Source organism: Scylla paramamosain, chromosome 23 (assembly GCF_035594125.1).
Source record: "Scylla paramamosain isolate STU-SP2022 chromosome 23, ASM3559412v1, whole genome shotgun sequence".
Taxonomy (NCBI): Eukaryota; Metazoa; Arthropoda; class Malacostraca; order Decapoda; family Portunidae; genus Scylla; species Scylla paramamosain.
This window is the reverse complement of record NC_087173.1, coordinates 11601733-11625485: the sequence shown is the minus strand read 5'-3', so window position 1 is coordinate 11625485 and position 23753 is coordinate 11601733. Positions and strand designations below refer to the sequence as shown.

At 41.7% G+C, this 23753-nt stretch overlaps 1 protein-coding gene and 1 long non-coding RNA gene across 7 annotated transcripts in view; one reads left to right on the top strand and one right to left on the bottom strand.

Moving 5' to 3' along the window:
* Nucleotides 1-17426, top strand: part of LOC135112193 (PE-PGRS family protein PE_PGRS16-like) — a 21867-nt gene extending 4441 nt beyond the window's left edge. For all 4 annotated transcript variants that reach the window (XM_064026312.1, XM_064026309.1, XM_064026313.1 and 1 more), the window contains exons 3-5: nt 4884-4950; nt 11516-11578; nt 13589-17426. In XM_064026312.1, the coding sequence (XP_063882382.1) occupies nt 4884-4950; nt 11516-11578; nt 13589-15903 (2445 nt within the window). In that variant the 3' untranslated portion in view covers nt 15904-17426. The remainder of the gene's footprint in view (nt 1-4883; nt 4951-11515; nt 11579-13588) is intronic.
* The window catches only part of LOC135112195 (uncharacterized), a 108261-nt gene extending 87739 nt beyond the window's left edge, over nt 1-20522 (bottom strand). For all 3 annotated transcript variants that reach the window (XR_010274110.1, XR_010274112.1, XR_010274111.1), the window contains exons 1-2: nt 20449-20522; nt 20171-20277 (exon numbers count right to left, since the gene is read on the bottom strand). This is a non-coding gene — a long non-coding RNA (uncharacterized LOC135112195). The remainder of the gene's footprint in view (nt 1-20170; nt 20278-20448) is intronic.
* Nucleotides 20523-23753: the final 3231 nt, after the last annotated feature.

The window sequence follows — 23753 nt, the reverse complement described above, 5'->3', positions numbered from 1 at the left end:
GAAGATTTGATGTTAATGTTCTTATAATGGAGCAATATATACAAAAAATAAGGAAAAGAAGGATCATATTTTTTTTTTCATCGTCACCACCACCACCACCACTACTATCACCATCACCACCATCAACACGATAAAAAAAAAAACTCAGGTCAATGGACAACATTGCTACTAAAATTACTTTATTACTACTACTTTTTGTGGCTGTCTACCTACCTTTCCCTCCCTCCACCTCCACCACCAGCACCACCACCATCACTACCACCACCATCACCACCACCACCACCACCACCACCACCATGTTCTACGCCAGCTGCATCCTTAATTTTTCTTGAATTCTATATTTTTTTTCTTCATTCTTCCTGTGTGTGTGTGTGTGTGTGTGTGTGTGTGTGTGTGTGTGTGTGTATCTCGACAACACAACCCGCACTTACAGGAAGCGCTCATCCGGTTCGAATTCCGGCAAACAAGCAAAAGCCACAGCGGTGAATAACTCGAAATGATTATCTCAAGCACATTGCAACACACGTCCTTTCCCTTCCCTGTGTGTGTGTGTGTGTGTGTGTGTGTGTGTGTGTGTGTGTGTATATACCTATAGGTCAAGTTTTGAATACTATAATCAATCTCATGTTTGTAATTCCCTCCTTTATTTTCTGCAACTCACTCACTCTCTCTCTCTCTCTCTCTCTCTCTCTCTCTCTCTCTCTCTCTCTCTCTCTCTCTCTCTCTCTCTCTCTCTCTCTCTCTCTCTATCTCTTGGTATCCTGTCTCCCTTTCCTCCTCCTCCCCTTCTTCTCTACCTCACCAGTCTATCAAGTCAAGTCATGACATCCACTTTTCTACAACCTGCTACATTCCCTCCCTTCCCTCTCCCTCCTTCACCTGCCACGCACCTGCTCCAGCAAGTCATGATTAGTTAAGAGGTCAGGGAGTTGTAGTCTGTGAAAGGGAAAGGCGATGAACTGAATATCTTCGTGAACTAGTTATCTCGAGAGAGAGAGAGAGAGAGAGAGAGAGAGAGAGAGAGAGAGAGAGAGAGAGAGAGAGAGAGAGAGAGAGAGAGAGAGAGAGAGAGAGAGAGAGAGAGAGAGAAAGCATTCCTAATTAGTCATTCCTTATGTAGATATGATCCCTATTGTTGTTGCATTCAAATTCCTTCCATATACTACAACAATGGAGGAGGAGAAGGATGAGGAGGAAGAGGAGGTCGTGGTGGTGGTGGTGGTAAAGAGGGCCATAAAAGAATTCAAAGGAAGAACAAATAGCAGACTTGGAGGAGGAGAAGTAGAGAGGAAGGTTACCATGCAGTGTAAAAAAGTTGACATGGAATTTTCAAAGCATTGTGTAAGAAGAGGCTTTATTATTCCCTCCATGGCGAGCTCTCGTTGTGTGGTCAGCTGGATGCCAATGTGTGTAATCCATTTAGTACTACAGACAACGATAACCACCACGATGAAGATGAATGTGTGTGTGTGTGTGTGTGTGTGTGTGTGTGTGTGTGTGTGTGTGTGTGTGTGTGTGTGTGTGTGTGTGTGTGTGTGTGTGACTATGTATATATACATACACTCAGATGAAGAAAGAAAATAAGACAAAAGAAGACAGCAAACAGAGGAAAGAGAATAAATAAATTTTAAAGTTTAAAATAGAAAGTATGAACAAAAGTAGAAAACAAATCAAACAGGATACATCAAACAAGTACGACCAATGGACGAGTGTACATAAATCATGATGTATCAGAAAAGAAAGTGAACTTATTTATGAAAGCAAGCATGTCAAATCGGTGAGAGAGAAAAAAAAAGGAGAAAGTGTGACATGGATAGAAAAGAGAATATCATCAAATAATTAAGGAAAAGAATAAATAAATGCATCAATGGGTGAATGAGTAACAACGAGCCTACCAGTTTCTATTTAAGTGAAGCAAAAAAATCTCATTCCCTTTTACTTAACGACAGTTTAAATCGTATTATGGATCAATAAACAACTGTGACGCTCCTCTGGCTGCAATCAAATACACTTCATAACTATTTTAGGTTTACATGAGTTCATTAAGTATATGTATAAATCCTTCACTGATTAAGAGTACGGGTTAACGCATTTAATAAGAGTGTCCCTATGAGGAAAATACACACACAGTAATGACACACCTGAGAGCAACACTTGAGGCTAATTACTCTGCCAGGAACAGGTGCAGGGAAAGGTGGCCGAAATTAATGAGCATAATTACCTATTTTTAAACCCACACGATTATGTCAAGCAGGAAATGGTGTAGGTACAGTCACTCACTCTCACTCTCACTCTCTCTCTCTCTCTCTCTCTCTCTCTCTCTCTCTCTCTCTCTCTCTGCCTTCTACTGTCCGTCTCTAGTTCTTTCTCTTCCTCTCCTCTTCTTTCCCTCCTTCTCTGCCTCCTTCCTTCCTTACCTTCTTCCTAGCTTTTGCGTATTTCCGTAGTCATGCACATCATCCATCCATCTCTCTCTCTCTCTCTCTCTCTCTCTCTCTCTCTCTCTCTCTCTCTCTCTCTCTCTCTCTCTCTCTCTCTCTCTCATTGCCACATCCATTTCTTCCGGGTATATGAATTGTGGAGAAGACGAAAGGAAAGGAAAAGTAAAGGTGTTAAGGAGGAGGAGGAGGAGGAGGAGGAGGAGGAGGAGGAGGAGGAGGAGGAGGAGGAGGAGGAGGAGGAGGAGGAGGAGGAGGAGGAGGAGGAAATACCAATTCACTTTTAGTTCCCTTTCCCAAGTGGAAGCATAACACCCATTATTAGCCTATTTCCTACCGCCTCCTTTCCCCTCCCTTTCCTTTCTCCCCTCTCCCTCGCCTGTCTTCCTCCCTTCCTCTCCATTTCCTCCTCTCCTTTAGTTTCCTTTCTTCAACACTTTCCTGTTAGCTTTTAATTCCTTCATCTTTTTCTCTCTTTATTCCTTCCTTGTATTTTTTTTTGTTTTCTTCCTTTTCTCCTCTCTTCTCTCCCTCACTCTCCCTTCCTCCCGTCCTTATTATTATCATCATTATGTATTTCTCTTTTCTTCTTTTCTTTTCTTCTCTTTCCTCTTACCGACTTTCTTCTTTCTCTTCGTCCCTCATTCCTTTCTTCCTCTTCCTTCCCTTCCTCTCCTTAGTTTCCTAGTTCCGCATCTTTCTCCCATCTTTCTTTTTTCCTTCTTTCTTTCCTTCCCTCATTTTTTCCTTCCTTTCTGGGCCTCCAACGTAATGTCCCCTCTCAATTTTTCCTCCATTTCTTCCTTCCCTACCCTCTTTCTCTCCTTCCTTCCTTTCCTTCTCCTATCCTTCCTTAATTTCTGTGGTTCTCCTTTGACGTTTCTTTTTCTTTTTGTTATTCTCTCTCGTTCATCTTCTTTTCTTCCTTCATTTCCCCGTCTCAATCTTCCTTCAATTTCTCCCTTCTTTTCCTCATTCTTCCCTTTACGTTGGAGTGTTCTTTCCTCTGCTCTCTCTCTCTTATCCTTTAATATCCTTTCTTTCACCCCTTTTTCTTCCCAGCCTCTCTTTCTCCATTCATTCTCCTCTCTGCGTATTTGTGGCGTGCGATAGGAACATTTTGTCGTCTTATTTTTCTTTACATTTCTTCCTTCCTCTCCTTATTCTTTCGTGTTCTTTCATCCCTCCCTCTTTCTTTCCATCTACCATTTAATTCCTTTTTTTTTCTCTTTCTTCCCTCCCTTCCTTCCTCTCCTCATTCTTACTTTTATATGGTTGCTATGCTCCTCTCTCTATTTATTTTCATTCCCTTTAGTATTCTTCCTCCTCTATTTCTTCCATTCCTCCTTTCCTTAGTAACTTTTCTTTCTCCTTTTCTCCCTTCCTCTATTCACATTCTTCTCTATGTTATTCCCGTCTTCCTCCCTCTGCCTCTCTATCTCAATACGCTTGTCTTTCTTTCCTTTTCCTTCCTTCCTTCCTTCCCTCCCCTCCTTCTCCCTTCTGCGTAGCTGTGGTGAGCGGTTAAAGCAATTCAGAGGGCGGACAGCTGACACAGAGTCCGGTTGTGGCTGGTCTATCTGATGCAACACGACGGCACTTTCTTACTTTCACTGTCTGACAACGCCCTGAGCAGTGCCCACACACACACACACACACACACACACACACACACATTTAATTTTGTCCACACTGCTAGACTAATCATTTACTGTTTCTCAAGTTCTTTTCCACTTCCTTCTTCTGCTAATGATTCTTTTTCTCGTATTTCTTTTCATTAAGTATCTGTTTGTTTGGTTCTTTCATTTTTTTTATTGTTCTTTTCCCTCTGCTCTTCGTTTTTTTTTCTTTCTTCTCCTCGTCTATCTTCTCCTTATTCTTCCTTTCTTTTTCCATGAATATCTCTTTGTCTTATTCCTCCATCTTCTTTTTTATATTTCTTTCCCATTTTTTTTTTTTCACCAAGAATCTGTAAGGACTTGTTTTTCTTTACCTTTCTCTCTCTCTCTCTCTCTCTCTCTCTCTCTCTCTCTCTCTCTCTCTCTCTCTCTCTCTCTCTCTCTCTCTCTCCTTATTCTCCTTCACTTCCCTTGCACCAAGAATGTACGTGTTTATTTTCTTCCATTTCCTTCTTTCTCTCTTTCTCCTTTGCATAACCATTGCACTTGTGGTGAAGTGTTTACGAGAGAGAGAGAGAGAGAGAGAGAGAGAGAGAGAGAGAGAGAGAGAGAGAGAGAGAGAGAGAGAGAGAGAGAGAGAGAGAGAGAGAGAGAGAGAGAGAAAGAGAAAGTATGTAGTGAGAAGAGCGAACCGAAAGATCAGAGAAAACCACATCGAAAGATTATAAAAGAAAACGACGCGACTTTTATCAAGGGAAACTAACCTATATTTTGTCCCCCTCCAAAACAACTTAGCACAGTTTGTTAATTATTGCCCGCATTTCAGGTTGCGTGGGCGGTGGTGTGGGCAGCAGCGTGGGTGGCATGGGCGGCAGCAGCACCCACGAAAAACAGTAAGTCTTTGTCATTCGGTAAAAAAAAAAAAAAAAAAAAAAAAAAAAAAAAAAAAACACACACACACACACTCTCTCTCTCTCTCTCTCTCTCTCTCTCTCTCTCTCTCTCTCTCTCTCTCTCTCTCTCTCTCTCTCTCTCTCTCTCTCTCTACTGCGCCCTTCACCTATAATAAATGAACTGTAAAATATGTCCCAGAAATATTTAAACAAGAAAGTGACATTTTTTACTTTGAATTTGGGAGGATGAACACTTTTCGGTTAAATAATTATGTGTCAAGGCCAGTAAGCTTCTTTTTTTTTCTGTTTAGGTGTGTGTGTGTGTGTGTGTGTGTGTGTGTGTGTGTGTGTGTGTGTGTGTGTGTGTGTGTGTGTGTGTGTGTGTGTGTGTGTGTGTGTTTTTAGCATGCACATGTGTATTACTTGCATTGTGTAATCATGTATACTTTCTCATATTAGCGAATAGTTGTGTACATGCGTGTGACTGTGTGGCCTACATATGTGTGTGTGTGTGTACCTGACCTGTGTACGTGTCCGTGTGCGTGAAAGTAAACGTTGGTGTGTGTGTGTGTGTGTGTGTGTGTGTGTGTGTGTTGTTATACATGGGTGTGAGAGAGAGTGCGTTGCTGAGTGGTGGTGGTGGTGGTGGCGGTGGTGGTGCTGAGGGGGGTGGTGTGATTGTTGCCAGCACCATCACCCATTACAGGTCCGGCGCTAAACAAACACCTTCCTTTCCTCCACAAGACATTCCCAAGAGTCACGGCGCTGCTAATCATCACTCAAGTTGTGCCTGAAAGCCTTGACAGTCCCGCCTCCTCTTACCTGCCATCCCTTCACTCTACCTATCCCTTTTATCCAAACTTTACAATGTTGAAGTCGTACAACAGTGAAAATTACTAAGGAAAAGTCCTCTTTCAGACATCTAGGACTTTCGCATCGCTTATGGTACAGTCAGCCTTTTCTTTCATCTGTTACCAGCAGCAATCGCTGCTGGTAACAGACTGGTAACTGCAAAAGGCCGGTTTCACATTACAAGGCAGGTCCTGAGTACGTAAGACTTGCCATCTCCCATACTCATTCACGGGTTGATCTACCTTCCTCTTGAAATCATCTAGTGTCTGTGTATCTACTACGTTTTCACTAAATTTAAACCATTATCCACTCTTCTATTTGTAACCTACATTATTTTTTTTATTTTTTATTTTACGTAAGAGGGTTACTGGCCAAGGGAAAAAAAAAATCCCACTTGAGATGCCAGCCTTAAAAGGGATGTCAAGAGAATAATCGAAAATTGAAGGATAAGTGTCTTGAAACCTCACTCTTGAAAGAGTTCAAGTCATAGGAAGGGGGAAATACAGAAGCAGGCAGGGAGTCCCAGAGTTTATCACAGAAAGAACGAATGATTGAGAATACTGGTTAACTCTTGTATTAGAGAGGTGGACAGAATAGGGATGAGAGAAAGAAGAAAGTCTTGTGCAGCGAGGCCGCCGGAGGAGGGGAGGCACGCAGTTAGCAAGATCAGAAGAGCAGTTAATATGAAAATAGCTGTATAAGATAGCAAGAGATGCAACATTGCGGCGATGAGAAAGAGGCTGAAGACTGTCACTTAGAGGAGAGGAGTTGATAAGACGAAAAGCTTCTCATTCCATCTTTTTTAAAATAGCGGTAAGAGTAGAACCCCTCCCCCCATACAAGTGAAACATACTCTATACATGGACGGATAAAGCACCTATACAAAGTTAGCAGCTTTGGTGGGGAAAGGGGGTGGGAGAGAAAGACTAGCGGAAACGACTCAGAACATCTAACTTCATAGAAGCTGTTTCAGCTAGGGATAAGATGAGAAGTTTCCAGTTTAGATTATAAGTAAAGGACAGACCGAGGATGTTCAGTGTAGAAGAGGGGGGACAGTTGATTGTCATTGAAGAAGAGGGAATAGTTGTCTGGAAGGTTGTGTCGAGTTGATAGATGGAGGAATTGAGTTTTGAGGCATTGAACAATACTAAGTTTGCTTTGCCCCAATTAGAAATTTTGGAGAGATCAGAAGTCAGGCGTTCTGTGGCTTCCCTGCAAGAAGTGTTTACTTTCTGAAGGAATGGGTGACAAGACAGAACCCTGAGGAAAAATACTGTTAATAGATTTAGAATAGCAAATAGCAATAGAACGATCAGAAAGAAAACTTGAGATGAAGTTACAGAGAGGACAGAAGCCGCAGGAGGATAGTTTGGAAATCAAAGCTTTGTGCCAGACTCTATCAAAAGCTTTTGATATGTGTAAGGCAATAGCAAAGGTTTCACCAAAATCCCTAAAAGAGGATGACCAAGACTCAGTAAGGAAAACCAAATCACCAGTAGAGTGGCTCTGACGGAACCCAGTCCCTGGATCATCCTAGTCGCCCTTTAGACAGGCACCAGCCTATCTACACCGTGATAAGGAGAACTATACAACATAATCGAGATGCGGCCAAAGCAAAAGCTAAGTATAACCTTAGAATCACATTTATGATTGTATTATTTACGTTCCTTATAATAATAATAATAATAATAAAAAAAGATATCAACTCCGCTGCACGCTCTGATTTTTCCTTTCTGGGGCGGGGATGGACGGGGATGCCATCGCTTCTAAATCTTTTCTGAAGCGGATCCGGCTAAGCACGTGCCTTTTAAAGTACAATTACTTAAGGTTCTTTTTTCCGTCTGCGTGGAGATTACTTTATTGATGTAAAATGGCATTTTCTATTTTAAGCCAACTCATACATCCTGTCTACTTAGATCCCTCTGTAATATGCTTGTGTCTTGTGCTGACTTGATTAATCTCCCTACTTACGTGTCCTCAGCAGAAGTACTGAAGTCACAATATATCCCAGAATTTAGATAATTCATATATTGTATACAATGTAGGTTATCAAAAGTAATGGATCTAAAACATACCCCTGGGGAACTCACTAATAACTTTGCCCCATTTTTATTTATTTCCACTTATCTTTAGGTAAGGTAATGTAAAGTGAGGTGAGGAACAGTAAGATAAGATAAGGTTACATGAACCAATGTTAGGTTAGATTTGATTAGGTGAGTTAAGGTAACGTAAGGTAAGATTAGATTAGGTAAGGTGAGGTGTGGTAAGGTGAGGCAAGATTAGGTTTGGTTAGGTAAGATACGAAAGATTACACGAAGTAAGGCAAGGTATGTTAAAGAGAGGTAAGGTATGCACAGAAAGGTAAAGTTATGTTATGCTAGGTCAGGATAGTTAAGGTAAGATAAAGTACAATTATGTAATGTCATGTCATGATAAGTTATGTTATGTACTGAGTTATGTTAAGAAACTGAAATAGAGGTATGTTAAGTTACATTGGGTTTAGATGGACACTAGAGAGCTTTAAGAGAAGATTAGACAAGTTTATGGATGGGGATAGCAGATGGAAATAGGTAGGTGTGTTTCATACAGGGACTGCCACGTGTAAGCCTGGTCGCTTCTTGCAGCTTCCCTTATTTCTTATGTTCTTCTTATATGATGCGTAAGTAAGGCTGTGTTACGTCAGGGCAAGCCAAGTACCCTTAGAAAAGGAAATAAAATAAAACTTATCATGGTGTACAAAGATGCTTACCGATGTGACGGCGAAGGTGATGGGATGACTAAGAAGACAGTGACGATTCCGGTGTATTGTGAAGCCAAGATGTGTATTGTGTAGGCAAGAGGTGTATTGTGTAGGCAGAAGGCCATTGTGGCGTGAAAGGGAGTGAGGCTGTTGCTGACACACAAAATATGATTCACAGACATTTTCTTATATGGTAATGAAGATCTAAAGCTGACAACAAAGATGAAACTGGAAACTGAAGATGGTAAAGAAGATGATCGACCGATAAGTTGAAGGTAAACTTCTCTTGAAAGACAGAACGAGCCGTGAGAGAGAGAGAGAGAGAGAGAGAGAGAGAGAGAGAGAGAGAGAGAGAGAGAGAGAGAGAGAGAGAGAGAGAGAGAGAGAGAGAGAGAGAGAGAGAGAGAGAGAGAGAGAGAATTTTTCGTCCTTGAAAATGACTGAGATGGGTACACTGTCTCCTTTTTATCTACTTTACTATTTATCTATTTACAAACACCTAAGACACGTTAAGGAAGGGGAGGGAGGGAGGGGAGGTGATGCGCAAGTACAAGGATGAAAAGGGAAGGGAAGGGAAAGGAATGTAAAGGATGGGATGGGAGGAAAGGAAAGGGAAAGGAAAGGAAGGGAGGGACAAGAAAGTGAAGGTCTGCAGAGAGAAATATGGAAGGGTGATAGAAAAAAAGGACAGACAAAAAGGAAATAAAAAAGGAAAGAGAAAATGATTGAGAAGAAAGGGAAGAAAAGCAAGGAAGATTGCAGAAATAAATGTAATGAGAGGAAAGAGAAACAAAGCCGAAAGTAACAAAAAAAGGAAAAAAGTGCAGAAGGAAAAATATGAAAGAATTAAGGAATGAAATATGAAATGAGAAAAAAAAATAAGGAATTGAGAGAGAGAGAGAGAGAGAGAGAGAGAGAGAGAGAGAGAGAGAGAGAGAGAGAGAGAGAGAGAGAGAGAGAGAGAGAGAGAGAGATCCTTAGGGTTAGAAAATGAAAGCAAAAGATATAGAGTATCACATGATGGCGGGAGGGAAGGGAAGGGAAGGGAAGGGAAGGGAAGGGAAGGGAAGGGAAGGGAAGGGAAGGGAAGGATGGATGGTGGCAGGGAGGGAGGAACGGAGAGAGGGAGAGAGAAGGGAAAGGAGTCTGACGAACGTGGTAATAGTAAAAACTTAAGGTCACCTCCACTCGAAGAAAATTAATGGGCCCCTCTCTCTCTCTCTCTCTCTCTCTCTCTCTCTCTCTCTCTCTCTCTCTCTCTCTCTCTCTCTCTCTCTCTCTCTCTCTCTCTCTCTGTAATTCCTGTTACAACACCGCTATGTTAAAAGGAAAGTAAATACAGCGAGGAAAAGTAAATGTGTTAATGAAAGGATGACCTAAAGAGAGAGAGAGAGAGAGAGAGAGAGAGAGACGGCGGACACACACACACACACACACACACACACACACACACACACACACACACACACACACACACACACACACACACACACGAAAGACCGTCCTTACGTAAAGGTTGAAGGGCCAAGAGGTGATAAAAAAATAAAATAAAAAATAAAATAAATAAAAAAATAAAGAGTCAGAACCACAAAGATACAGCGTGGTACATATCGCTACTACCAAAAAAATGAAAAGGCAGCCAAGTCAATGAAAGTGATATGTGTGAAAAACTGTCTAATGATCATGATGGTAGTGGGGATATTGATGATGATGAGAGGAGAGAGAAAAAAACAAACAAACAAGGAAAAAAAGGTAATTAGCATAAAGTTGATGAATAGAAGTAAAAAAAAAAGCAGAAAGAAAATAAGAATTAAATAAAGAAAAAAATTAAGAGAGATATACATGTAGAAAAACAAAAAGGTGAATAAAAAGTTACCATACAGACAATGAAAGGGCATGATAATTTAGATTGAAAAAGAAAACAAGAAAACTTAGGAAAAGACTAAAACGAGAGAGAGAGAGAGAGAGAGAGAGAGAGAGAGAGAGAGAGAGAGAGAGAGAGAGAGAGAGAGAGAGAGAGAGAGAGAGAGAGAGAGAGAGAGAGAATGGCCATGACAGACTAAGATTGATTAAATAAACACTAATAGGTAATAGAGAAAGTTGAAAGTCGTAAGAAATATGGAATTACCCTAAACCTCTGATCAACGCGTCCTGTTTTATGTCCGGTTCTCTCTCTCTCTCTCTCTCTCTCTCTCTCTCTCTCTCTCTCTCTCTCTCTCTCTCTCTCTCTCTCTCTCTCTCTGTAGATAAATAACCAAGCAAAAGAGAAAACAGCAGATGTCGTGAGAAAAACCTGAATAAAAATGCTTGAAATGTCTTGGAGTAAGCACCAACATGTTAGAGGAACACCAAAAAAAGTTAGAAAAATGTGGAAAGATAATGAAAAAAAAGAAGGAAAGGAAGAGGAGACAATCAAATCTATAATTGGTATGAAGGATGAATAGATGGCGTATTAATTTTCTTCTATCTTATATTTATTCTCCTCTTTCTCCTCCGCTTTTTCTTTTTTCCCTCTTTCTCTTTCTCTCTTTTTCCTCCTCCTCCTCCTCCTCCTCCTCCTCCTCCTCCGCTTTTTCTTTTTCCCCTCTTTCTCTTTCTCTTTTTCTCCTCCTCCTCCTCCTCCGCTTTTTCTTTTTCCCTTCTTTCTCTTTCTCTTTTTTCTCCTCCTCCTCTTCCTCCGCTTTTTCTTTTTCCCCTCTTTCTCTTTCTCTTTCTCCTCCTCCTCCTCCTCCTCCTCCTCCTCCTCCTCCTCTTCAGTTTTCTAATCTTTTCTGTCAGGTGGGATCAAAGTTTTACTGAAGAGTTGCGTCGATTCTTTTTGTATTATTTACTCTTTTACATTTCAACTATTTGCCTACTTCTTTCCACTTGTGTGTGTGTGTGTGTGTGTGTGTGTGTGTGTTAGGGATGTTATTTGTAAATGTGTTTTATAAATGTGTAATATTAATACCCTCTCACTCTCTTTCTCTCTAGGTGCCTCTCCTAGCAGCTTCCTAAACAGCCACAGACCAGTCAGGCGCGTTCAGAGAGACACAGGTAAGCTAGACCTTCCGCTCTCTCTCTCTCTCTCTCTCTCTCTCTCCCCATCTTTGTCTTCCCTTTATCCCTTATTTATCCTTGTCCTTTTCTTCCTCTTTCCCATCCCTTGTCTTTTTTTTTCCTCCATGTTTACGTGATTTATTTATTTCTTATCTTTGCTTATAATCAGTATTCTCCTAAGCAGAGTTTCCATACAAGTTTATGAATATAGAATAAAATGGCAAAACAACAACAACAACAACAACAACAACAACAACAACAACACAACAACAACAACAACAACAACGACAACAAAAACAACAACAAACCCAGCCGTGATCTTTTGTGTCTCACAACATAAGGGGGCAGTCGCAGCCTGCCCTCTAAAGACGACTCTCTTCCTTCACACAAAACTACTTGCACCTAATTACACACACACCCTTCACTCAAAATTCAAAATTATCATGGCAGTTTTCGAGGAATATTTCAGACTGTACATGTTCAGATAAAAAATGGTAGATGAACAAGACATTGAAATTAAAAATATATTTTAATATAATTTCATTTTGTAAAATGAAATTGTATTCCACGCCAAAGAAAAGAAGTAAATGTATCAGACAATGAACGATGACTTTTTGTAACAGATTACAGTAGCTTTGCAACACAGCGCTCACTCCTCCGTTGCACTAAAGGTGAATCATGACATTTCTTCATCATGGGCACTTTAATTCGTGATGGAGTTGACGAAACAGCACATGTCATGTCATTGTCAACATTACATTTATGTTTTTCTTTACTTTAACAGCAAGAGTTGCAAAGTCTGCCTCACAAACGTAGGTGGAAGAAAAGTTGAAATGACTTTCAATAATTGCTGGTCAGGGTTTTAGTTGTTAGGCAAATATTTTACCCTAAAATTTCCAAGACAAAACTTTAGTATCAACTGAAGCAATTAAGCTGAATATCATTTCCCGAAACTCCTGCATTGCATGTGGGACATCCTTCCTGTCAGCAGCAAAAGGATTCTGGATTGACGTCCTTTTAATAACAGTTCTTACGACACTAAAAATGTAAAACTAAAAAAAATTCTCAAATTAATCTTTTAAAGGACAAAACATACTCATGGAATAAAGTAAATAATTCCAGCCTACACGAAAACTCTACTTGATCATGGGGACATGACATACTGCTAAATGCTAAATAAAACATATATGCATTACAGCTTACACATTCCTCATAACCTAGTTGGACACGTCAAGTGTGCGCCAAGGTTTAGAGCCAGATTTAAGTAAAATTAAGATTATAAGTAAAGTGTAGTTAAAGTAAGTGTTGTCAATGTCATTCCTCCTTCATTTCTTTGTGAATGTTTTAATGAATTTTGAACTAGTTGTTTATAACTGACAATAAATCAATGAATTCTTAGAAGATTTTTCCATAAATACTTGTACATATAGAAGAAAAAATGCAGTCTTCACCAAAATTATGAAGTTTGAATCATATCTTTCTCAGCAGATTGATCAAATCTTTATACGTATTTGTCAATTATTAGTCAAAATCCTACAGCAGAGGCTCATCAACTCACGTCACACGCGTTAGGAATGCCAAACTTCTCACAGCGGCTTGCTACCCAGTTTGGGAATCACCGATATAAACAACTTTGTCAGTTTTCACGCTTTTGCTTCATATGAACTGAACCTATACTAGCATTTGATAACTCAATTTTAATCCATTGCCATGAAAAACTGATAAAAATCAAAGCAAACCTATTTACCAATGCAGTTTGTTTCTCCTTTGTGTATCTTTGTGTTATAGTGCCATAATTAGTAACTTTGTTCTAAAAAGAGTGGTAGATGAACAAACCAGGTTCAGTAATCAGGTTGATAATAGGTCAATAGGAAAGATGTAATTATTTTTTGGATAGAGATGATGGTTGGCTGGTACGCATGCTTTATATAAGGACTGCCATGAGTAGGTCTACTGACTTCTTGAACCTTCACTTGTGTTCTTAATTAAGCTGTTGTTTCTCTGCAGACGATGGATCCGAGGAGTCGGAGTCCCCCAGCAAGATAGCACAAGCGGAGGTCATACCTATCGGCTCGCTATCACCATCACTGCAGCACAAGCGACACACCGTTGACAGCAACTTTGCGACAGGAAGCCTCGCCCCTGCATCTGGAGTGGGGTTAGGTTTTCCCTCCACCCAGTCCTTCAGTAATCCTGCCTCTGTGGTCCCGACTGGGGTACCATTGGACCTTAACCCTAGAGATCCTGCGTACCGTGTAGCCCTGGCCTCGCCCAACCCTTCCCTCTCAGCGCCAGACTTCTTCGTGCAGGAACTTGAGGCTCTAGAGGACTTAATACAGGCTGGCTCGTTAACCAGTGGGGCCTCTGTGTCTATTGATGGACCCAGAAACTACCAGGGCAGCGGGGGCGGCGTTGGGGGACAGGTCGCGTCCAGTCCCGTGGGTGTCCCTCTACAAGTGACAGAGATCGGGGGTCTACAGGGGGACTTCGCGGACTCACAAATAGTCGCAGGGGACATTCTTAACCTTAATGCAGGAGACTTCCAGGGATTGCAGGGAACGTCCTTGGGGGCTGGGGGTGCACTGCAGGATGATTTAGCAACCTTCGTTGGCACTGACCTGCTGGGGAGCACTGGAGAGCTACAGGGTGTGGCGGAAGGCTTTGGGGGCTCATTTTTAGGCTCTGACGGCCTTGAGGGGCTGCAACTTGGCTCTACAGGATTTGGAGGGCTACAGGGTGACTCCTACGGGATTGCCTTGCCCCTTGGAAGCACGGGTGGGTTACAGGGTGGGTCAGCAGGCTTTGAGGGTGTTTCTTTACCGCTTGATAACACTGGAGGGTTACAGGGTGGGTCAGCAGGCTTTGAGGGTGTTTCTTTACCACTTGGTAACACTGGAGGGTTACAGGATGGGTCAGGAGGCTTTGAGGGTGTTTCTTTACCACTTGGTAACACTGGAGGATTACAGGGTGGGTCAGCAGGCTTTGAGGGTGTTCCTTTACCACTTGGTAACACTGGAGAGTTGCAGGGTGGATCAGCAGGCTTTGAGGGTGTTTCTTTACCACTTGGTAACACTGGAGGGTTACAGGGTGGGTCAGGAGGCTTTGAGGGTGTCCCTTTACCACTTGGTAACACTGGAGAGTTACAGGGTGGGTCAGGAGGCTTTGAGGGTGTTCCTTTACCACTTGGTAACACTGGAGAGTTGCAGGGTGGATCAGTAGGCTTTGAGGGTGTTTCTTTACCACTTGGTAACACTGGAGGGTTACAGGATGGGTCAGGAGGCTTGGATGGGCTACAGACTGGTTCTTACGGGGTTTCTTTGCCTCTTGGCGACACTGAAGGATACGTGGGTGGATCTGGGGGCTTGGACACACTGCAGGGTGGCTCTTACGGGGTGTCACTGCCTCTTGGAAATTCAGGAGATCTACAGCTCGGAGGTGTAAGTCTAAGCGACTTGCAGACTCACTCAGGTGTAGACACAGCAAACTATGCTCCTGGAGAGTTTAACGGAGTGGCTCTTCAATCTGCAGGATCAAGTGGGCCAAGCGTGGTCGTCACAAGCACAACGGAGCCCAATCTCAGCACCGGAGTTTTACTTGGAGCCTCAGGAGTCTCAGACGTGCATCTAGCTGATTTCGATAACGTCGGGGTGCCCCTCGCTGAGGCTGTGGAAATTAATCACTTATCGGAGGATCCCACTGAGGTGCCGGAGAACTTCACCGCCTCTTCCTTTGACCCCGCCTCCCTGGACAGTCTGGGCCAGCTGCTGACCGACAACGTGGATGAGATCGAGGATCCCAGCCAGTCCCTTGGAAGCTTCCTTATGAACATCAACGGCAGGAACGGCATGATAGTTCTTCCCACCTCCGAACTGGAAGCTCTGCAGAATGGCGAGCTGAGCGTGACGGGTGCCGCTAATGCCTCTCTCCACACTAACTTTTCACTCAGCGAGGAGCTGAACGACGACGGTTTGCTCGACATCGATTTCGATCTCCTCACTGGAGGCGCCAACGACTTAGAAGTGGCCCCGAGTCTGGCCACTATCCTGGCCACGACCCTCAGTGGGAACACCAGCACCATCGACTTACTCGCTTCTGCCTCCGCACCCACCGCCAGCACCCACACGACCACCCCCACCACCACCACCACCACTACTACCGAAGGTCCACCACGCTTGGGAGAAATTCTCCCCACTCTGCTTTCCGCCAAGGGAGAGTTCTTCGGCACGCTGCTGGGAGGCTTGACGGACATCGCGGAAACTATATACAGAGCCATCACAGAGACTGACTGGACGGCGTCTCCCGCGACACACTCCTACTCGTAACGCTGATGGGGCGCGGCCCGCCACTGGATGGGAGTTCGAAGCCCGGCGGTGCAAGCCTAACACAGCAGCCATCATGCATGTGCTCATCCTGGTGTGGTAATGACACACACACACACACACACATACACACACACACACACACACACACACATTTGGTACACAGGGAGGATGGAGATTATTGATATTATAAAATCACGCATCACTAGATTATTTGTAACTATATTAAAGTGTCTGCGATCTGCATGTAGCGGAGAGTGTTGAGGAATCGACAAATTTTCAGTTTAGAATGCCAGCATATGTATAAGAATCTAAGTGCCGTATTAAAACTCGATGCTTATATGGATATCTACTACAACAGTGTGAAATATAGAAATAACTGGAACAAAGCTCGCAACAATTAAAAGTGCTACCAAACTTCTAAGAAATAACTATAATTGGAAGAAAGCTTAAAATTATTAAAAATGCTACCAAATGTCTAAGAAAACACGTATATCACACCTCCAGTAAAACAAAATATAACTGTCCTGAACAAAAACTACAAATAACGCAGATTTTCATAAAAATTCCGTTTTCTAAATTGTGTCTTGCTAGTTGCTGAAACTAATATTCATCCTTCTCTGAGCGTACCGAGGAAAACCCTGAAGATTTTAGCACAAAGAAATACCATTGATCATCTTGTCTCCTCACACGCTTTATAGTCACTTTAAATCTTCAGCAGGAAAGCAAAGAACGCGTTAGACTCAAGATTAGAAATATCGTAGGGATGACAGTGCTATTTTCCTGTGATTTCTTCGTCCCACATCCGACTTGAGAGAAAACTGACAAGTGCATTATCATTTTGGGAACACAACAACATTTAATACACAGACGAGAATGACTAAGTTATGGAATGGATAGATAGAAATTAATAAAAGAATGTATGAGAAAGATGTAAAATGATGTAAATAACGAAAATAAAAAAAAAAGCGAAAGTAAATTAAAAAAAAGCATAAAAGTCAAGAAGGGAGATAATGATGATGGTGGTGATGAAAACCTATACGTAAGAATGAAAACACCACGGTTCTGATAAAAAAAAAAACAATAATGAAACGATATAAATGGGACGGAAAAACAAAAATGTGCGAGAGAAAGAGAAGATATTGATGATAATGGTGATAGAAAACTAGAAAAAAAAGAAAAAAAAAAGGAAAAGAAAACAAAAACAAACATTAACATAAAGCATAAGACAGTATATATACATTACAATCCCAATGAGATTAAAAGAAGAAGGCTGCAGGTTGGCTTTCAATAATAGTTAAGTGTCCTTTGTGTTCTCAATTATCTCCAGCTCTTAATTACACTGACCTTTACTAATTGATTCCCTTAATGTGTACATAGTTTTATATTATATTATACACCTTGTAACCTCTCGTAGCGTATACATTTGTGTTTACGTTTCCATTTTCCATCTGTCTATTTTTTCCTGTTGCTTCTTTATCTTTTTACTTGTGTTTGATCAATTGTAAAATAAATGATAGAAAGTGGATGTTTTTTCGGTATACCTTTGTTGCAGTTATTGTGTGTGTGTGTGTGTGTGTGTGTGTGTGTGTGTGTGTGTGTGTGTGTGTGTGTGTGTGTGTGTGTGTGTGTGTGTGTGTGTGTGTGTGTGTGTGTGCGCGCGCGCGCGCGCGTTATATGATCTATGAACGAGTAGAGAAATAAAACACTTTACATATAATAAATAAAACACACACACACACACACACACATACACAACACACACACACACACACACACACACACACACACACACACACACTTCTCGCTAGGTCAGTGGCATCATCGGGTATCACTGAACTGGTCCAGGTTAGCACCGAGCACGCTGACGATTACAAACTGAGCAGGAAGCAGATACTAAATTACTGTCGTCCCTGAGCAGCAGGACGTGTGGGGAGTGTGTGCGGTGCGCGAAAGACTCCAGCCTTACTCACAGATCAGGGCGTCATAAACTCTCAGCTCTTTATTACCTTTTGACTGCTGCTTGGTTCACCTTTTCCTAATTACTAATCACTCCGAGACATCTTTATTTGTTCTACGGCCACATCCAATCTTTGAACTGTGAAGAAACTGCAAAACGTATTGTTTTTCATCCCTAACTTACTTGTAGATGCTTAGAAACACTTCACGCATTGCTTCTGGTGCTGCTAATTGTTTCGTGTGGCAGTGAAAGGGTAACGGGAAGATATACGAGTACCTGGTGGTCACGAGTCCAGGATGTGATACGCAAGACAGTGGTAAGTCACACACACGCCTTTCTCTTTTCAATATAATCACCAGCAGGTTCAGTACGTGACCGACAGGTAAGCCAATAAAAGAAAAAAAAAATCAAAGGCTATAAGACCTTTCACTTTATTTGGCGAACGTTTTCTTCCATTTCACGTTATCCACGCTGAATGTAGGACGACCAGTCGGAGAAGTAAATATTTAAACTACCACTTCATAACTCAAGATAGTGACGACATTTGTTTGGGCCAATTAAGCTTTGGAGAATAGAAACAAGTGTATAGACTTGAAATGGTGGAGGCAAACTGAAAAGAAAAATATGCTCTGATAATCTCTGATAATCTGATAAGTTCTGATAATCAAACATAATAAATGGGCTTGAACAGATATGGGGAACAGATGTGGGTGTGTAGGTATGGATCTGGATCAAAGCGGATGTAGCAGATGACGGGTACATGAAGGAAAGTGAGTGAAGTAATTGCCGGAGGAACAGAAAGACGTGGGACAAGTGACAGAGTATGAAATGAACCCACGGAAAATATGCACGGGTCGAACTCACAGGATTTTAAAAATACGGGAATGTAGGTGATTGTTTACATACTCGTATTTAGGTTACACACCGAAACTCTACGAACCATCTATCCCCCCACACGAAAGCGAGCACACACACACACACACACACACACACACACACACACACACACACACACACACACACACACACACACACGCACTGAAAACTGAAAAAAAAAAAAAAATATTGCTTTTTACATATAACAGAAGAAATGCGAGGGAAAAGACAGAAGGCAAATTTTAAACTCCTTACGTGTCTGCGCAAGAGAATGGGAGAAAACAGGATTGTAATACACGAGGATGCAGGGGAAATAAATAGATACGGCGGGATAGGCGCAAAGTGCCGAAACCGGTTTGAATCATATTTAAAACGTGCGTAGGGAAAAAAAATATATGAAGCCTTTAGAAAGAAAGTGTTCGGTCTTAAGAAAAAAAATTAAGGCCAATTTACAGGTGTGTCCAGACCAGGTAAAAGTCGTAGTCGATTCATCATCCATGACAGTTGATTCCGATAGACACGGACACCGACAAAAGAGAGAGAGAGAGAGAGAGAGAGAGAGAGAGAGAGAGAGAGAGAGAGAGAGAGAGAGAGAGAGAGAGAGAGAGAGAGAGAGAGAGAGAGAGAGAAGCGTTCTCAATTATTCATTCCCTTTTCTGGTAAACTGTGGAACTCCCTTCCTGCTTTTGTATTTCCACCTTCCTATGACTTAAACTCTTTCAAAAGAGAAGTTTCCAGGCACTTGTCCTTCAATTTTTAACGATCGTTTATGAATGTTTAGGGACTGTCACCTCAGGGGGCCTTTTTTTTTTCTATAATTTTCCTGCCCTCGGAAGGTGCCCGATAAAAAATCTTCCCTAACGCATTTTCTTTTTTTTCATGAACAAATCCCGTTTATAACGTACGTCATTTTGTTCTTTGCACTAGTTTTGAGTACGAGGCTGACAAATATGTGCACCGGTCCTCATAACAATTACAGTTCCCAGTCACAACAGTTTCCTTTCTCTTTTAGTGCTGACGTGGTGAGTTCTTTTGTCATGAATTGACTCAATTTGTCTATTAAAGGGGTTCCGGTATACCGACATTACCGAAGCAAAGGCATTCGTTTTGTTATGATTGTCACCAGGTTGGGGATCACCGTAACCATGAAAATGACTGTGAAATCAGATCGAGGTGTTGATAATGCCAATTACCAGGTTGGTAAGGCTCTTGCTTGGGAACGTTACCAACCCTAGTTCCCTCCCTCAACACCAACCTAACATTCAATACCGCGCTTCACCAAGATGGAGCCAATCACCATAATCACTAATCAACACTACATCGTAGCCGGCAACCACTCCTTCCACCAAACACACGTCATTCTCCCCCAATCGTCATGCAATAGCAGGGACTCCCATGGACACACACACACACAAAAAAAAAAAAAAAACTTACCTCTCACTGTCCTAATCATTACAGCCTAAGCCATGGTACCGTCACTGGCCGTCTCTGGGCCGGGGTGAAGAAAGCAGCGCAGTGGGTTTGAGAACCGTGCTACGTCACTAATTTCGGGGGGAAAAACAATGTTTACATTTGTCATTCTGAAACCGAGTGGGCGGCACGGACTTGGTCTAACCAATAACACGGTGGACGAAGTATAAGCACAGTACTTCTGTATATCTCACCACATAAAATCACGATTGTTCTAGAACAATTCTATCCCTTGTACTAACCTGCGACACAATGGACGAGGTATCGGAGGGATGCTGGCTCTGGCGTCTTCTCCTTATTATCCTCGGCTTCGAATGTCTCATTTGACTCGCCCAGTCTTTCTCTCATCTTTCCATTGACATTCTTCTTACAAAACTAGATTATGATTTGGTGGTCAAGGAAATTTATAGCATCTATATCTATTTACTGTTTTCTTGAATTGACGTCACAGAATTATATTAAATTTAATTAACCACTCGTATGAATCCCGGTGTTTTGTAAATGCCTGTCCTCGCTGGTTTGGCTATTTTCCACTAATTTATTCCCTAAAGCCTACAAAGTTTAGATGATAGTGTTGTCGCCAGGAGGTTCTATAGGGGTTTTAGTAATGGGAAAAAGTCGTTGGTAATACAACTCTTCGTGGTTCAGGAGTAAATCGTCTCTAGCATTAGTCACGTAGGCATCTCTCTCCCCCATCGTCTCTGGCCGCGCTTTTCGAAGTAACACTCCTTTGGGGTAAAAGATACTCTTCCCCTTTCATTGGTGCTTCTTAACTACTTCTATAAAGTGGTGAAAAAGAAATTCTCTCTCTCTCTCTCTCTCTCTCTCTCTCTCTCTCTCTCTCTCTCTCTCTCTCTCTCTCTCTCTCTCTCTCTCTCTCTCTCTCTCTTCTTCAGTGTCTTTAAAAGCAAGCCAAACACTGCTTTCACTGTAAAATACCATTCGCATGTTTCAGTTCCAGTTCGATGAAACAAGTATCCCTTTTTCAAGACGTCAGATAGACAAACAATCCCGTGTGTTTTTAGTTTCCTATAAGTTATTTTCATCTTGTGAAATTTTACTGTGTTTTGTACCCGAGCTGATCTCTCTTTTATGGTCAACGTAACTTCCTTGCCATCTCACCCTTCACAATACATTACCATAATATTATCTCCTCATGCACACCTTTCATAGTACGTAGTTCAACTCCCCTTCCTGTGGCACCATGTGATCGGCACAGTGCCAAATTTGATTAATCAGTTTGTCAATTCCCTTTCTACCTGTTCTCGTGGTTTAGCCAGATATTCTTTCCTAATGCGGCGGCACCATATGACACTGCATCACTGTCATTTATCCATTTATTCAGTCAGTCAAACTTCTTCCTACCTGCTTCCCTGGTACAAGCTTACACCCACCACCACACAGCACACCACTGCACACATACTCTATTCAGTATATCAGCCATAGCACACTGAAATAAAAATTCCCGACACTTACAAGAAGAAAATGTCTGAAAAAAAAAAAAAGAAAAAAAAATGTATTTGTATCTGAGTTGCATCTTCGTCCTTGTAGTTTCATACAGTTACATCTTGCTATTGTCATGTGATATCTTTGGAATAATCCTTTAGCAATTATTATATTGTATCGCGGATTTTATACTCGAGACCGGGGAATCGGCACAATATCATATCCATTTAGTATTTTAAAACCTCAATTAGAGCCGCTCTTATCCTTCGTTTATTGGGAGAAAACATGTCTAACCGTTTTTAGTAATTCTTCGTAGGATAAGTTTCGCAGCCTAGGCATTTGTCTCGTTGCTAGTCGCTGGACTCTCTTGTGCGTTTTACATCCAATGAGTAATTTGGTTGCCTGAATTGTACTGCGTGTTCCACGGGTGGCCTCACAAAACCAGTATACAGTCTTTTGATTTCTTCCGGCGATTGTAATTAATACTTCTTGAAATAAAGCCTAATATCATATTTGCGTTTTTGCTGCCCGCTGTACATAATCGCTCATTTTTAAATTTATATTTATGATTACTCCCAGGTCCTTAACGCTATCGAGCTCTTGACCGCGCATTTGGTACTTAAAAGTCTTATGACCAATATACATAGTGTTAGGCCAACAGTATATCACCCTAAGGGTAATGGGAATAGTCGTGGTGTGAGGCGACAGGTGATAGCCTAATGTTGCTGACTTTCGTTTATCCCAAGCAGCAATTGATCCCTTGTTTCGGCCACGGCGAATCAGCCTTCCCTCCAATGCTTTCGGTCTTCTGGCCCTTCCTCAGTCACATCCATCACAGGCATGTTTTGTTTTACTCGGTCTTATTGCATCCATAAACCTGTTTTCCTTGCTTCCTGACGGGTAGATCCACCTCCCCACACGCTACTGGTCGTCTGCTCAGACCACTTCAGTCTCGTCTCTCTAGCTTTGTTCCAAAATCGACATATATGCATTGTGTCTTTGATGTATGTATTATCTATAGGAAATCACAGCATCTTCATTTCAACCATTGTTCACTGTTTGTTGTTAATATAGCCACGCTATAAATCCCAGTCATTTGCTCGAATTTGTAAAATGTGCGTGAGCTTAATTAGGTGAAGGTGAGATATGGCGAAGCTGCTTTACTGTCAACTTATGCTACAACTTCTTCTTGCAGGAGTTTGAACTGAGGAAAGATGTCACCTGTTCTTCTTGCGCCTTGAGGTGGTAAGTAGTGTTTGTATTATGAACAATAAGAACTATATTTAAAAGCTACAGATGACTAGCCGTGGTCACATGATGCTTTTTCTCTTTGATGGTGCGGAATCCTTGTTAGACTATCACTAAAAAAAACATGAAAATATCCTTGAAAGCTTCATTAACTTGCACTGGACTTGAGAATATTATAGTCGAGTAAGACGTTAACGTGTCTGGGAATACTGTCTCAGAGTATGAGGTGTCTGATTTCAGAGATGAGGCCACGTGGAGATAGGCCAGATGTTGCTGCTGCTCCAGCTATTATCTGTTTTATTGGTTCTGGAAAAAAAGATAAATGAATAAATAAATAAATGAATAAAAATAAATAAATAAAAAATAAAAAGTTCTCAAAGGGAGTGATAGATGACTGGAATACACTCAACAATCAAGTTGTTAGTGTCGAGTTACCTGAGTCACCCGTAAAAGAAACAAGCAACTTTCTATGAACAATGTTTGTAATATAAAGAACATTGTGAGTTAAAGGGAAACCAAAGCAACCCTTCAAAATACAGGTGTGTTTCAGAATGTATATACAAGTACTCAAAGGTTTGGGAATAAGTGTGGAGAATTGAATATACATCATCATCATCATCATCATCATCATCATCATCATCATCATCATCAGTGTCAGCAGCAGCACCAGCAACAACAGCCGCCTCCATGATTCCACACCAGGGAACGCATTCCCGGATGCTTCTACGATTATCTTAGCGGGAGAAGAACATCTTATCGCTAGTGAGTCATTTTCGAAAGCAAAATTGTTCACAACTAAGAATCATGGAACATTCGTAGCTATGACAGTATCAGCGCTTTCGTAGCTCACTAA